Raw genomic sequence first — 14,562 nt, 5'->3', positions numbered from 1 at the left:
GCTGGGGTGCTGGGTTGTTTTTTGGTCGCCTGTGTTTGGTCGCCCGTGCGCGGCGGTCCGGTGCGTTGCTTCTCACTCTCGGAATCGCCGCCGACCACGCAGACACCTTCTTTCGCAGTACCAAGCTATCGCATCATGCCGGTCGCAGTCTCCGCCGCCATTGCAGCGTCCAACCCGCCGACCAACCAGTCAAAGACGAAGAAAACAGCGGTGCACACACCGTTCCGATCTCTGGCCGCCTGGGGTCTGTTCCAGCAACAGCAGCAGAACCGCGACCCGGCCGTCGAGAAAGATGCGGGCCCGGCCGCCAGCCTGCGTACGCTGAGTTGCGATGGCAGAAACTGCGACGCAGCAGGCATGTCCGGTCCGGAGGCATCGGCATCGCGTCCCCCTCGCGTTGCAGTGGCGTGGCGAGGTGCACGGTGAGAGTCGGCTTCGGAGGCCTGGCCAGGGGGAGTACGAGTCCAGTAGGTGAGCATAGCGGTAGGCGCTGCGGGCGAGAGGGAGCCAGGCTGATTTAATATTTAATGCGTACTTGCCTTTCCTAGTGGGGTTTTGTTTTTCTGTCTGGCGGTGCTACTGGCAAGACCATGTTGAAGTTGTCTCCATGTTGAAGACTGTAGCACGCGTCGCGCACGAGGTCTTTCAGTACAGCCCGCAAGGAAGTCTGCCCATGCATTTGTGTATATTTCGCAAACCAGCCGTAAAGTACTCGTAAATTTCCGTGCATTATAGAATGCGAGTTGTCGGTTTTGAACGACACCACTTAGTAGTTGGCTAGTTGAGGCGCCAAAGGTAGCTGCGCCTACTTCAAACAGTCCTGGCGTGAATTGTCGCCGTAGTGGCTACTTGTGACGTAAAAGAAAGCAATATACGAAGTGTGAAAATGAACTACTACATAGTATCAACCAGCCACCTTCTTGTTGAACAATCGAAAGCTGCTTGATATCGCGCCGGGGCATAAGACAGACACAAAGCACAAACTCGTGGCCTACAGATAGCTCATGCCATGAGTCGTGGTGGCAACGGGACAGTGATTGGACGGCAAACTCGCGCTTGTTCGTAAGAATCTGTGCAATTAAATATTACTCAAGCGCCCTGACGTTCGATGCCGATCGCTGCAACACCTTCGTCGACACAACCTCGCTCACTACTGTGCACTACACCCTACAGTTCCAACACCATACCAATAACAATGATGCTCCGCCGCCGACACCTCAGAAGAGCAGCAGATCCTTGACCATGCGGTCGGAGACAGTGGCCGACTCGGCTTCCGCTTCCGTGCGAACGCTGGCATCGAACGCGTGCGTGAATCGCTTGTCCCGAGCCATCATGCGCTCCAGCAGCGAGTTCGACTCGGCGTAGCGCCGGATCAGGTGTTCGCAGAAGCTGTCATACGTCTTGTTCTCCTTGTAAATGGGTCGCCCAGTCGCGTAGCTGGCGGTGCGGTAGGCCTCCACGAAGGTGCCTTCCACGCCGTCCTGCACCTGAGGTCGAAAAACCACCCACCGCTTGAACAGCCAAGGCAACGTGCTCTCGTCCTGGAAATCGCGCTCCTCCAACACACTCTGTTGGCAGATGATAGCTCGGTGTTCCTCGGGGATGTACCGCCGACAAACGATGCTGTTGTAGCTCACGTTCGGGACGCCGTGCACATTCAGCGACCACTTGCCCGTCGTCTTGGAGTACACGTGGGCCACGTCCTTGTCCAGCGGAGTGACCACGACGTAGTGCTTCTTGGCGTGCTTGATCGAGATCTTCTGCGCCACGTTCGTCTCCCAGCAGAAGTCGAACATGTCCTTCACGTTGCACGGGAAGAATTTCTGGTTGTGAATCGTGTAGTTTTTCTCCGTAATGGCGAGTCGGAGCTGCCAGCCGTCCATCTCGATCGGGAGGCACGAAATCACTTCCGGCGCGAAGCTCTTGCTCTCGAGACTGATGTTCACACTCACGAAAGACGCGATGTTAAGCAGCTCGCGCTTGCGCTCGTCACTGAGCGAGCAGTCCGTGGATGGATCAATCGGTTTGAGGCTGGTAGCGTTGTCCGTGTCCTCGCCGCTGTGGTTTTCCATCCTGAATGGTAACAAGTCCGAGCCGAAGGACACCAGTGGCGTTACGGTCGCCATCGTAAGATTCGGCCGAACGCCGGAGTTCATTTCATCCACTTCACGCACGCTCTCGTCCACGAAGTGCGAGAGGCGTGCGGCGCGCTGCTGCTGTGAGAGCTGTATCTGCAAGTAGTTGACCTGGTCTTTCAGTGCCGCCTGCAGCTCCACGACGTGCTCACGCAGGAACTGCAGCTCTAGCTTCTGTTTCTTGCGGCAGCGCCTCGACGCCGCGTTGATCTTGAGCTGGCGCTCGCGCGAGACCTTAGACTTCCTGGTACCGGAGGAGGTCTCGTCGCCAGTACGAGAAGCAACAGCAGCAGCAGAGGGAGTATTTTTCGGGCTGATACTGATTGTGTTCATACTTGTGCGCGACGGCACCACCGGAATCTGCGGCTGTCGCGCGGACGGGGTGGGAATCTGCCGGGCATCGCTGGTCACCGAGGGGGGTGCCGAGTAGCGTAAGGAGCTGATGGCAGGCTCCTCCGGGCCTGCGGGCCCAGCTGTGCTGCCTATGCAGGGCTTCTCGTGCATGTCAGCGGCCTAGAACCGAGAACACTTGCAAGGTGGCACGTCGTTCTCAGAGTAGAATGTGAACTGGAAAAGGGGGAGGATCTGCCTCTAAGGCGGTGTGACAGGCTCAGCGCGAATCAGGGAATCACAGGTGGAGGTGGTGCTTGGCTTGGAGCTGCTTGGCTTCGAGCTTTGAGCTTTGCCGCGGAGCTTACTTACGGCTGGGCACATTGAACTCGTAATTTTATTCTACTGTGTATGGATTACTATTGGATTACTCTGTGAATATTGTACTTTGTTTATACTCGATTCGATTATGCTCGACGCCGAATGACGTTCGTCACAGTCTTCCGGGGTTCCATTGGACAAAAAGGCTGTCTCAACTCGGATTCCTACCACAGTAAAGCACGGAGAGAAGCGAAAACATTAAATGTTTTCGCTAAAATTTTTAGAGCGCACTCCTTCCAGAAAGCCGCAATCTGGCAAGAAAAAAAAAACTCAACAAAACCACGCGGGTATCCCAAGCGAAACGAACTGCGATCCATAATTTCAATGTTCCTCACTGTCATCAAGTTGCAAGCAGTCTGCAATGTCTCGCGTGCTATCACTATCACTGAAAGCACGCGAGACATTGCAGACTTAATTTGATGACAATAAGCTTAAGCATTTTAATAAAACTTTCATTGTTAGTTTGTGCTGAGCAGACCGGTATATACTGTATGAGTTTAAAATAACAGCGTGTGAACATCATTTCAGTCCAAATGATATCAAGAAAGTGCCAGTACTGAGTTATATTTCATGAATTTGTCTATTGTAAATTTCTAAGACGTGTATACCGGTAGTGAAGGCGTTTTCCCAACAAGGTTAGTCCATTGAGGAGATCAACACAAGATACGCGCAGGCGTCCACTATCAAGTGTAAAATGCCGCCCAGATCCCCCATTTTGACTTGAAAAAGAAAAAAAAAGAGAGTGGGTGCACCCGTCATCTTTTGAATTGTCCTCTCTATAAACCTACTCCCGCTTTTACCGTAATAATCGGGCCCAGTGCGACACAGTTCCCAGTCATAATCAAGTGAAGCAAAAAACCTCGTAAGGTTTTTCAAAGAGTTCGCTCGAATGACGTTCGTCCCGTGTGGTAGCCATCGCAGTCACAAAAGAAAATGAAGAAGAGGCCGAAGAACAATAACAAGACGAAGCTGACGGTGCGGTCTCTCGGAAGTCATGCTCGATACTCGTTTTTTAACATTTTGCTGATGATGCTCGTGTACAGGGGGCTGAGGCCTCTAAAACCACTGCCAGAGATGACCATCACTGACGAGGACGAAGATAACGATCAATAGACGTTAAACGCAAGTTTTTTTTCAAGTCTTTTTCTTAATATTTTTTAGGAGGGGAGGGGTTGTCACCCATACGTCTGCGGGTGTCGCACTGTCGCACTGGACCCGATTATTACGGTAAGCTCCATCCGAACGTCGTGTATACGGTTATACCCCGATCTCCAAACCACACATTCGATAATCTGCGGCGAGCCACAAGCGTTGAAGCCTCTCCCCCGCTGCCGCTGTACATGCATGGCTAGATGAATGCAGGGTAAACGATGCCTCACCTGATGCTGCAGCGGCCCCTGACACCGACGATGACATAAAGCGCTGACTGCGTCGAGACCGCTGATTCAACAAGTGGCTCAAGCAGCAAACACGACGTCCGGAGGCCCCACCCCTCACCCTCGCTGCGCTTGAAACGCTGCACGGGTGCCTACCTATCTCAGTCCTACCAGGCAAGTATTGACGCATGGAAGATCAATTGATCACTCGATGTACTAATACTCACGTCTACAAGCACAGTGGCAAGGTGAAAACGGTGCAAGTGCTTCCGTTCAGGTCCCCCCCCCCCATAGGGCTACTTGAGCGTTTGGCTTCAGTTTCGGGGCATGGCTGGCAGTAGGTGGTGTGAGTCGGGTATCGCTGTTGTCAGTCGGGTACCGTCGCCGTCAGTTGGGCACTGAAGCGTTAGTCGGGCGCTAGAGCGTCAATCGGGAACAATGGCCTATCGTTGATCTCACTATCGCTGCTGGTTGTTTTGGCTAGATCAACGCGTCTACTCATGCTGACTAGAATATTACCGCTTCCTGCGTCACGCTGAGCAATTTTCTATGCTGTTTAGTAGGAGTCCACGCGTATATTGAAATGTCTGCGATGTTATAGTACCGATATGTGTGCATGTGCGAAATTATCACGAACGGCCAACATTTCAGAAGCTAGATGTATCAACCTTAAAACATGCAGCAGACGTTAGTGAGCGGTCACGTGGCCGCGGCAAACCCGCGCGGGGTGCACGACTTTCGCGCCGCGAAAAGGAAGGCCGCGCGGAAATTGCGGTCCCTGAGCTTAGCAATAATGCGAGCGAACCCGTTGCTGCAGCTCCGAGTGCAGCCCCCACTGTTCTGATCACCATCCACGGCGGTGCGGCGGGTTCTTTGATCTAACCGGGCTATACGTGCACTATACAAGCCTGGTGTCTGGAGACAGAGACGAGCACTGCATAGAATCCGCAAGTGAACTCGCGCCAGCCACTGGGTGCCTTCCAAAACCACCATTAAACAGTTTAATCCGATTTTTTTAATGCGGCGTTTAGGCGCCCTACTTGCCCTATTAAACCCCGCCCGATTGAGAGGTTATAAAAACTTAGGCCAAAACTCTCACCAAACACGGTCTATGTCCTGCGAGGTTTGGCACACATTGATGCAGATATAGTTAATTCACTATAGAGTGTAGAATGGGACAAACAGCACTAGGACAAATTTCGAAACGAAATTTCTATTTGTAAAGATCTCCGAAGGCGGGAAAGCTGCGGCGCGCCCTCTCCGCGCAACCGATCCCCCCTCAGCCTTTCATTTGAGTTAGCTCATGCAACAGAAGGATGATGTCTGCGCCAGAAGCGAGCCTGATGCTAGCCCTTTGTGTAGCGTCACAGACGCGCCGGCATTCGCAAAGAGCTCTGGAAGATCTCCGACGCAGGTTGAATGACGAGAGAAGACGTTGGGAGTGGCAGCGACTCGTCCGCATGAGACACTACATCACCGTGAACTGCCTCAAGTCCCCGGAGCAGTCGTCATGGATGGACACATGGCGCAGCGGGACAGACAAGAACATGATCACAATAACTAGCTTGTCAAGGTATATTATCAATTTCCTCAGTCTATTATCGTTGTTAGTATTCTCACTCGTGTTAATATGTGTTAGAGGCTCTTTTAATCAACTCCTGGAACAGTTTTCTCCCCACTACAATATCCCAACCTCAATCCAAAGGGCGGTCGCCCACGGAAGCTCCAGCACCATCACCAGGTGCTGGGGCTACTACTCGCTTTCTACGTGGGATGCGAGCACCGAAGCAGACTCTGTGTAATGTTTGGCGTTCCTCCATCAACGCTAACTCGAGTTCTCAACGCAGCTGAAGACGCATTGACAGTAGCTCTTCGCGACTTTGCGCCAGCCAGAATTGTGTGGCCATCCCTGGCGAGACAAAAGGCTCTAGCACTACTGGTAGCCTCCAAACAACCGATGCTACAATTTACCTGGGGTTTCCTAGATGGAAAAAACTATAAGGTATTGACAATGTATTTAACGATACGATTTACTTGAAGCCTTACGATTAGTGTATTTGTTAATCAGGTGCAACAACCTCCAGATCGAAATATCCAGAATGCTCATTACAACGGCTGGTTGCACAGCGTGTTCGTCACGGGCACGCTGTGTTTTTCTGCGGACGGTCTTATCGTCTGGGCAAAGCACAATTGCCCAGGGTCTTGGAATGACGGCGACACCAGTCTCGACTTCCGGCGAAAACTATCATCCCCTGAGTTGAATCCCGATCCTCGCTACGGTGTAGTTGCTGACAGTGCGTTCCCGTGCAGCGCGGATATGACAGGAAAAATAATGACCCCTCTAAAGGAGGGTGATGCGAACCGCTTGGTACCATCCGTACGATCGGTTGCTAAAGCGTTGTCCAGCGCAATAACGTCAATCCGTCAAAGTGCAGAATGGGGCATGGGCTCCATTGAAAAAGTATACCATCGCCTGCTCGTGCCGCTCCCTTATGACAAGTCCAAGCGTCGGCAGCGCTTGGACAACCTGTTTAGGCTCGCAAACTATCGTGTTCGCACGGTAGGGATAAGTGAGATACGTACTACATTCGTACATGGTAAGGAGGATAGAAGGTATGAAACTTGAATTGAACATGTATGTACAGCACTTCGAGCTAGCTCTTAACATTTTGGATTGCGTCGAACTCTTCATTACTTTTTACCTTGAAGACTTGAAATGAGCAACATCATTTGCTCGTGACGTTGACGTGCTTCTACGCGGTCAAGATCCAGTCTCGCTTCGAATTGACGGCGTTTTTCTTCTTGTTCTTCCTTGCGATCAGCGCGATCAGCTGCTTGTTTGCGTTCTTGGTCCTCGCGAAGCTGCTGGGCATCTTTCCGATCCTCTTGGCGTTTCGTTTCTGAAGCTGCAGCTTCAACGCGGCGCACTTGCTCTAGCTCTTCACGCTTCTTCTTGTCACCGGCCGCACGTTCTTCTCGCTCACGCTTTTCGTCAGCACGGCGCTCGTCCCGTTCGCCATGACGTCGCTTCTCCTCGGCCGCAGCTCGGCGATCCGCCTCCTCTCGAAAAAAAAATAGTTCTTTCATTTCTGATCCAAAAGAGGCTTGGCCGGCCTCTATTTTCTTCAACTCATTGTCAATAGAGTCCATGCGTTGCTTGGCTCGTGTTCTCTTGGCACTAGCGTATGTGGCTGATGCTGCCCCCTCCGATGCAGTTCGCTTGGTCTTTCCTCTCGCCACTCGTCCGCCCATTTCTTCGAAGTTGTCTCGTAGCACCCTGAGATCCCTCCCACCGAGTCTATCGCTGCTCGTCCTCAGGCGCTGGTGTCTCTGGAGCTCTTCCACGTCCGATGTAGCTCGTTCTCGGTTACACGAGAGCATCGGGCCGTCAGGGTTAGCTAGAGAAGGAACGGTCTGACGTTCACGTGTTCGTGGACGGCCTGCAGCTCGTGGAGTTGTTGGACCAGTCGATCTCTGTGTCGAAGGAGTTTGGGGGGTTCCCCCGGCCGTTCTGGCTGAAGCATCGTTCGTGTCAATGAACAGGTCTGCTCTAGCGAATGCCTCTAAGCCAATACCACCACTACAACCCACAGTCCGCGCATTCTCCGCGGTCGTGGATGGGAGGTCTTGCCCTGAAGTAGCGTCAATGTCGTTATCGAGGTCGGCGGCAAAAGCCACAGGCACAGTACCATCGTGGGTGGCTATCGAGACCACCATCGCACCGCTAGTGCCGAATTGCTGATTATGGGGCGGTGTGTGCTGGGCATATTGGCTGATGTCATCGAGGTTCCCCTCCTACGTATCGTTATCTGAGGATTGGTCGCTGCTCCACTCGACTTCGTCGTCTCCCTCACTCTCGTCGTTGGTGTCGGCTGGGTCGACCTCATCGCCTTCAGCTGACGTGGTCTTATCTTTGGCTACCCCGGTAGCGGCAGCTACCTCCTTAAGGAGAAGGTCATCATCGTCTCCGGTGTCGCGTCCATCGTGTGAAGTGTGGGCTCCCCCCTTCTTTTCGATCGCACCTTGAATCTCATGTGCTAGAAAAATCGCCCTCTCCTTTTGAGTTAGCTGGTCCCCTTGGTTTCCCGTTGGCTTGGGTTTGGCGTAAAGGCTGCGAAACTTCCTTCGTAGCGAGTCGTAATCGCGCGGAGCCCACTTCTTCCTTTTAGACGCATTGTACTCCGCCGCGACCATCTCCCACATGTTCCGACCTGTAGGCTTATACTTTGCGACGATGTCGCAAAGCAATAGCTGTTCCCGTGGCCCGTAGTTCTGGTAACCAGGCTTTCGTCCGCGTTGCTACAAGACATTAACATAGAATGCAGTTAAAGCCCGCGTCAGTGCAGCAGCATCCACCCACCGTACGTACGCCCATGCTGTCCTCTGCTTCCTGCGCACGACTCGTCGAGGGGGGAAGTAAACCCATCGAAGTGGTGGGGTTAAAGATATCGCCTTCTATATGGAATCGAAGAGTACTAAAGCTTTGTATGGGTATAAGTAAAGATTCATTTGTGTGACACAAATTTCACACAATTGTCGGGTATGCTAGTTCAACAACCTGCTACCGCTTCTCGAAGCAACGCACGGATTCACTACAATGTCGTGAGATGCTGCAAGTCGCGGTGTTGGCACCCTGACCAACCACAGCGGCACAAGAACCACAACTTGTCCCCATATGAGACTGTCACCTCCTCACCCGGATACACGTCACACACCGTGACAGCGACGACTGTTAGCCGTTGCCCAGTCTGTACTTCATGGAATCGGGTGCAAGGATTGCACGCATGGTTCATGAATCTTAGCATACCGCCTGTTCGAGAGCATCGATACCAATGTACTTCTTGCCCGTCGTGCGTGTGCGAAGGTGCATCCGGTACCCTTCGTTTACCGGGCCGTTCTTGCATGGCGGTCCGAATAAATCCATGTGCCCCACGTATACACCAATAACTTCTCCAGTCGGAATAGGGGCCGTGGTAATTAAACCACGGATCCCAGTACGTGTGTTCCGTGCGATTGCGAGGGCGCGGCTCTCGTGAAGCGCGTTTCCACATTCACCACCGAATGCACAGTTGTATTCGGTACAAAAGCGACTGCTTCTCGCATTAAGACAAGTGCTTGCCTTGCAGCGAATGACGCAGCCGCAGCCCAGCCCTCCTCTCACACCAACACTGACTGCCGGAAAACGCCAGCGGCGCGGGTTATACTGAGCGGCAAGGAACTTCACATCAGCTGGCCACTGCTCAGCTTTCCATTCTTGGCGACGATCCTCAGCACAAACACCAACGACAGTAAATCCCGGTGAACTCGATTTAGAAGCCGAATGCGCATCTTGTGTAGTTGAAAGAGACGACCGGTTGCCTTCCACCGTCTCAAAATCATCACTGTCGGACTCGAATATTTCCAGGTACCAAGCGGGCACGACATCACGCGGCCGAGCGAAAGGAACTCGGGATGTCTTTACTAACGAGCATGGTTCCTTAGGTTTCTGGCATGTCTTGGGCGGCGGTGGCTCCGTTGCCGGAGACCCAGAAAGACCACCTCGAGGTGAGGAAGAGGGAAGGGATGGCTCCGTTTCCGTTCTCTGGCTTGACACTGAGCTCTCGCCACCTCGATAGCTAGCTCCAAATTCAGACGATTGTGATAGCTTGAACTCCGAAAGTGGAGAGACCTGTATGGTCACCGCTTCGTTGACTGGAAGTGGCATAGTCACATGCCCAGAGCGCGTTCCAAAAGATGTTGAGCTCCAAAGTGAGGTGTCGCAAGTAGCGGACAGAAGGTTATAACCATCTTCCGCGTTGGCTTCGGAGAACGCCATGCTCGACCGGGACGCCACCGCAGTCTTCGCCGAAGTGGTAAATGATGTTTTGACAGCGTTGATCGTCTTCTTCACGGTCTCCGACACGACATCCCTCGTGGCAGGTGGAGCGTTGGATGGTGTGGCCGATCCCCCGTCTTGACGGAACGGCATCGAAGAAACACCGGGACTGGCAGCAACGATAGAGTCTTTGGCAGGTGTTTGGGGGCTCGCGGTATTGGAACACTTCTCGATGCAGCGGGGAGAGTTACTGGATCGGATGCTTGACATCGCAGATAGGGACGCTACTGGAGTGGCGCTTCGTGTGAAAACCAGGGTTTTGCGCTTCTTGGGCCCCACGGTGATGTCACAATCCATGCCAGTAGTGGCAGCAACGGTATTGATTGAGTGTTGACGCCGCTTTTTGTTGCTGCAATAGCCATGCATGGTTGTCTACACACAGGATGTTCAGAAAATTGGAGGGCAGCAGGAGAGAGTGATGCGAGTCCTTACCATTGAATACTAGATGCGATTGGGGCTTCTGGGCGCCGAGTCCAATTTCGAAATGAAGGCCAGGCGCCCGAGCGCGCGCGATTTTCGCGCCTTTGGGGCCTTTCAAGATCGCGCCTCTTCAATTTAAAGGATATCTCTACTTGGGGGGCATGTTTGAGTACATACTTTGTTAAAGAAGCTTTTTAATAGCGTTGCAAGATGAGGGTGCTATAAAACCGTAACCAAATGAATTGTTTGATGAGACGACTTTTTGGTCCCACGAAACAATTCGTTTTTTATCACTGTTTAATGACCCGTTTAATCTCGCCTAACCCTAACAATTAAACCGTTTGGTGAGGTTTTGGAAGGCACCCACTCGAGGAAGATCGTTAGCCAGCACAAGAAAGCCCGACGAACGGGCCATCACACCTCCAAAGTGGCACGGTCGTTACCGACATATTCGGAAAGATCCAACCACTTTGCCCCGGATGTGCAAGTCAAACCGCGCAGCAAAGAAGGGAGGGTTAAGCTCGAAAAATAGAGAGTGGTCAGATCTTTCCGACTTTGTATGTAATTTGCATTGGCTAAAATTGACCAGCGGGAAACCAATCAGAACGAAGGTGCTCACGGCTTCGACCATTTCCCAGCTGTTTGATCAATATTAAAGGGTAAAGTTACAACGCTCTCAGCCGGCCTTCGTCGCAGAACTCCGCCATCGCGACGAACATGGCCTGCCAAACGGGCGCGCAAAATAGCCCTCAGCAATGGAAGCGATTGGTGCTCTGCAAAGGTATGCGCTCTGGTGGCGTTTTTATTTTCGCATCCACGACTTTGAGCACTACGGTGGATGAGGTTGGGACTCAGGTGGTATCTGTGTTGACGGCGCGATCGGACAGTGAGCGTATCACAATGGCTGTCTCGGTGCGAGCGAATGGCGAGAAAATGATATCGGGTGAGGTCAACCAGATACAAATGATTAGTGTGTAATCTGATTGGTTGAATATATGCCGATTTTGTTCAAGTCAAATTTTATAGAGAAAATTTGACTTGTCGCCATAAATGTAGAGAGTGGTCACATTCCGATGGTTGGATCTTTCCGAATATGTCGGTATTAATGACTCATTAATGAAAGGATTATTCGTGGGGCTCACTTCTAGTGAGTCACTTCGGCTTCATCTGAATTTGAGTTGGTGGGGCCCACATTCATTTGAATTCGAGGTCGTCCAGCAGCGGCGTTGTCGTCCGCTGTCGGCATCGGCGCTGTAGTTCGCTGGTACTGCTTGCTCAGTATTTCACTGATGAATTGTGGTTCAACGTGCCTCTGTGCAGGGATGCAGCAGAGCTGAGTCTGCACAGCCCTGGTATCATGTGGGTTTTAGCCACGAACTGCAGTCAGCAGCTGAAGTTGCAGTCCGCAGCCAACCGTGTGCGTGTGTGCCTGGATAGACCTCGTGCCTGTTGAATCAAGAGCCACCTACACCTCCACGCGCCGTTTAACACAGGAGACAGCTTGCGAGTCCCAAATGACCCATTCTATTTGAAATGGGGACTGCGGCCAGCACAACTTCCAACAACTCATCAGTCATGACGAATTTGAGTACCAACTCACGGATATGCATGGGTACCAACCATGGTCTCAGTGCCCGGCTCTAGCGAGCCCATCCCGTTCTGCCGCCAGGCCTGTCTGGAGCAGGCAGGGCCCAACTTGTATTTCGAAACTGGGGTGATAATGCTGCTTTGGCGTGATAATGCGAATTTCATTTGGTCGTGTTCGCCGTCGCGATTTCGGCTGAATACGTCCAAAATGCTACTATCTTACCGTGTCGAACACGGGCTAGATTTTTTTGTTTTTTTATACACCAAGCATTGATTCGTTCTCAGGCGGTGTGGACTGGTGGCTGCACCCGGCGGCGCTGGCAGCCGAGGCGTCCGTAGTGTGTTCGGCCTCCTTCTACGACCACGTCTTCCACGTGTGGCGCCAAACGCTGGACCTGAGTGCCGTCCACAGTGCTTGAAGTGGAATGCTGCTTGGATACTGCCCCCTGGCGCACTAAATACATGTACTACCCCCTGCTATGCTAGTTTTGTTCCGGCCAATCAAAGGTGACACCTCTTCGATTCGCTCGTTGACTGGCCGTAAATCGCCCGTCAACTTCAACACGTGCTTGCCCACGGGAAGTTTCCCGTGCGACGTGAGCTAAGCAGCTCCGGACGTCGCGTACTGCCCTTCCTTCCGTTCTGCTTGCTGGGTTGCTGGGTTGTTTTTTGGTCGCCTGTGTTTGGTCGCCCGTGCGCGACGGTCCGGTGCGTTGCTTCTCACTCTCGGAATCGCCGCCGACCACGCAGACACCTTCTTTCGCAGTACCAAGCTATCGCATCATGTCGGTCGCAGTCTCCGCCGCCATTGCAGCGTCCAACCCGCCGACCAACCAGTCAAAGACGAAGAAAGCAGCGCTGCACACACCGTTCCGATCTCTGGCCGCCTGGGGTCTGTTCCAGCAACAGCAGCAGAACCGCGACCCGGCCGTCGAGAAAGATGCGGGCCCGGCCGCCAGCTTGCGTACGCTGAGTTGCGATGGCAGAAACTGCGACGCAGCAGGCATGTCCGGTCCGGAGGCATCGGCATCGCATCCCGCTCGCGTTGCAGTGGCATGGCGAGGTGCACGGTGAGAGTCGGCTTCGGAGGCCTGGCCAGGGGGAGTATGAGTCCAGTAGGTGAGCATTGCGGTAGGCGCTGCGGGCGACAGGGAGCCAGGCTGATCTAATATTTAACACGAACTTGCCCTATCCTGTTGCCTACTTTACCTGTCTCGATGTTGAAGTGCGCTCCACGGTGAAGTGCGCTTACTCACGGCGGATATGGCTTCGCCGCTGGCAGGTTTGCGAGCAAGCGAGAACTTCTCGATCTTATTCCGAACGTTGCGGGGGCTGCGTTTGCCGTCCCCTCCTTCGCATATAAATGAGCTGGCGTGCAGATGTGGCCGGCCTCGAGCGCGATGAGCGGCGGGAATGACTGGCGAAGGCCGCTTCAACCTGCGCTTGTAGGCAAAATTCAGAACTCGGGTCGTTTTGGTGGTGTGTCCACACGAGCAGCCCGCTCTGAAGTGCATAAACGGACACTGTGCTTCGCCTTCCTTTCGTCACGAAGCGAATCGCAGGTGTCAACTTGGCGAGTGCGTGGAACCTATCTCAGCGATGGCTGTTGCCGGCATCGTCGGGCTACTCGGTTCCCCGGACTCCACACATCGCTGTCGTCTTGATCCAGGCAGGCCTGGCGGCAGAACGGGATGGGCTCGCTAGAGCCGGGCACTGAGACCATGGTTGGTACCCATGCATATCCGTGAGTTGGTACTCAAATTCGTCATGACTGATGAGTTGTTGGAAGTTGTGCTGGCCGCAGTCCCCATTTCAAATAGAATGGGCCATTTGGGACTCGCAAGCTGTCTCCTGTGTTAAACGGCGCGTGGAGGTGTAGGTGGCTCTTGATTCAACAGGCACGAGGTCTATCCAGGCACACACGCACACGGTTGGCTGCGGACTGCAACTTCAGCTGCTGACTGCAGTTCGTGGCTAAAACCCACATGATACCAAGACTGTGCAGACTCAGCTCTGTTGCCTCCCTGCACAGAGGCATGTTGAACCACAATTCATCAGTGAAATGCTGAACGAGCAGCACCAGGGAACTGCCGCGTCGATACCGACAGCGGACGACGAACGCCGCTGCAGGACGAACTCGAATTCAAGGCTCACTTTGGGGGTGATGGGCACCGACCGCGTAGTGGCCAGCCGTTCATCGGTCCTGAAACTTTTCTTGTGGCCTCCAGTTCCCTGGTATCTGGAGACATAGACGAGCGCATCATAGAATCCGCAAGTGAACTCGCGCGGACCACTCGAGGCATAGTCTCGCCAAGTCTACCTCCGTTAAAAGGGGGACGGGCACCGTCGACACGAGGGCGAGCAAGCAAACTCCGGGCAGGTCACCGGCATATCCTCTTCCACGGGGTCCTTGCACCGCTCGCTCGAAGTTGACGCGCTTCATCGGCGGCAACAGCCA

At 53.3% G+C, this 14,562-nt stretch overlaps 3 protein-coding genes across 3 annotated transcripts; 2 read left to right on the top strand and 1 right to left on the bottom strand.

Annotated features, from left to right (window-relative positions):
- Nucleotides 1-135: 135 nt before the first annotated feature.
- Nucleotides 136-426, top strand: IUM83_01507 (uncharacterized protein; the record flags this gene model as incomplete). The annotated part of the gene is made up of 1 exon (XM_067925366.1): nucleotides 136-426. One exon carries the CDS (start codon nucleotides 136-138, stop codon nucleotides 424-426), a length of 291 nt encoding a protein of 96 aa, XP_067797717.1.
- Nucleotides 427-1,217: 791 nt separating this feature from the next.
- IUM83_01506 (Carboxylic acid transporter protein) lies at nucleotides 1,218-2,639 on the bottom strand (the record flags this gene model as incomplete). Its single annotated transcript, XM_067925365.1, has 1 exon — nucleotides 1,218-2,639. The coding sequence occupies one exon, from the start codon at nucleotides 2,637-2,639 to the stop codon at nucleotides 1,218-1,220; it is 1,422 nt and encodes a 473-aa protein (XP_067797720.1).
- Nucleotides 2,640-12,887: 10,248 nt separating this feature from the next.
- On the top strand, nucleotides 12,888-13,178 carry IUM83_01505 (uncharacterized protein; the record flags this gene model as incomplete). The annotated part of the gene is made up of 1 exon (XM_067925364.1): nucleotides 12,888-13,178. One exon carries the CDS (start codon nucleotides 12,888-12,890, stop codon nucleotides 13,176-13,178), a length of 291 nt encoding a protein of 96 aa, XP_067797701.1.
- Between the last annotated feature and the right edge of the window lie 1,384 nt (nucleotides 13,179-14,562).

Source organism: Phytophthora cinnamomi, assembly GCF_018691715.1.
Source record: "Phytophthora cinnamomi strain GKB4 chromosome Unknown Contig14, whole genome shotgun sequence".
Classification (NCBI taxonomy): Eukaryota; Oomycota; class Peronosporomycetes; order Peronosporales; family Peronosporaceae; genus Phytophthora; species Phytophthora cinnamomi.
The sequence above is the reverse complement of the archived record's forward strand: the minus strand, read 5'-3'. Positions and strand labels throughout refer to the sequence as shown.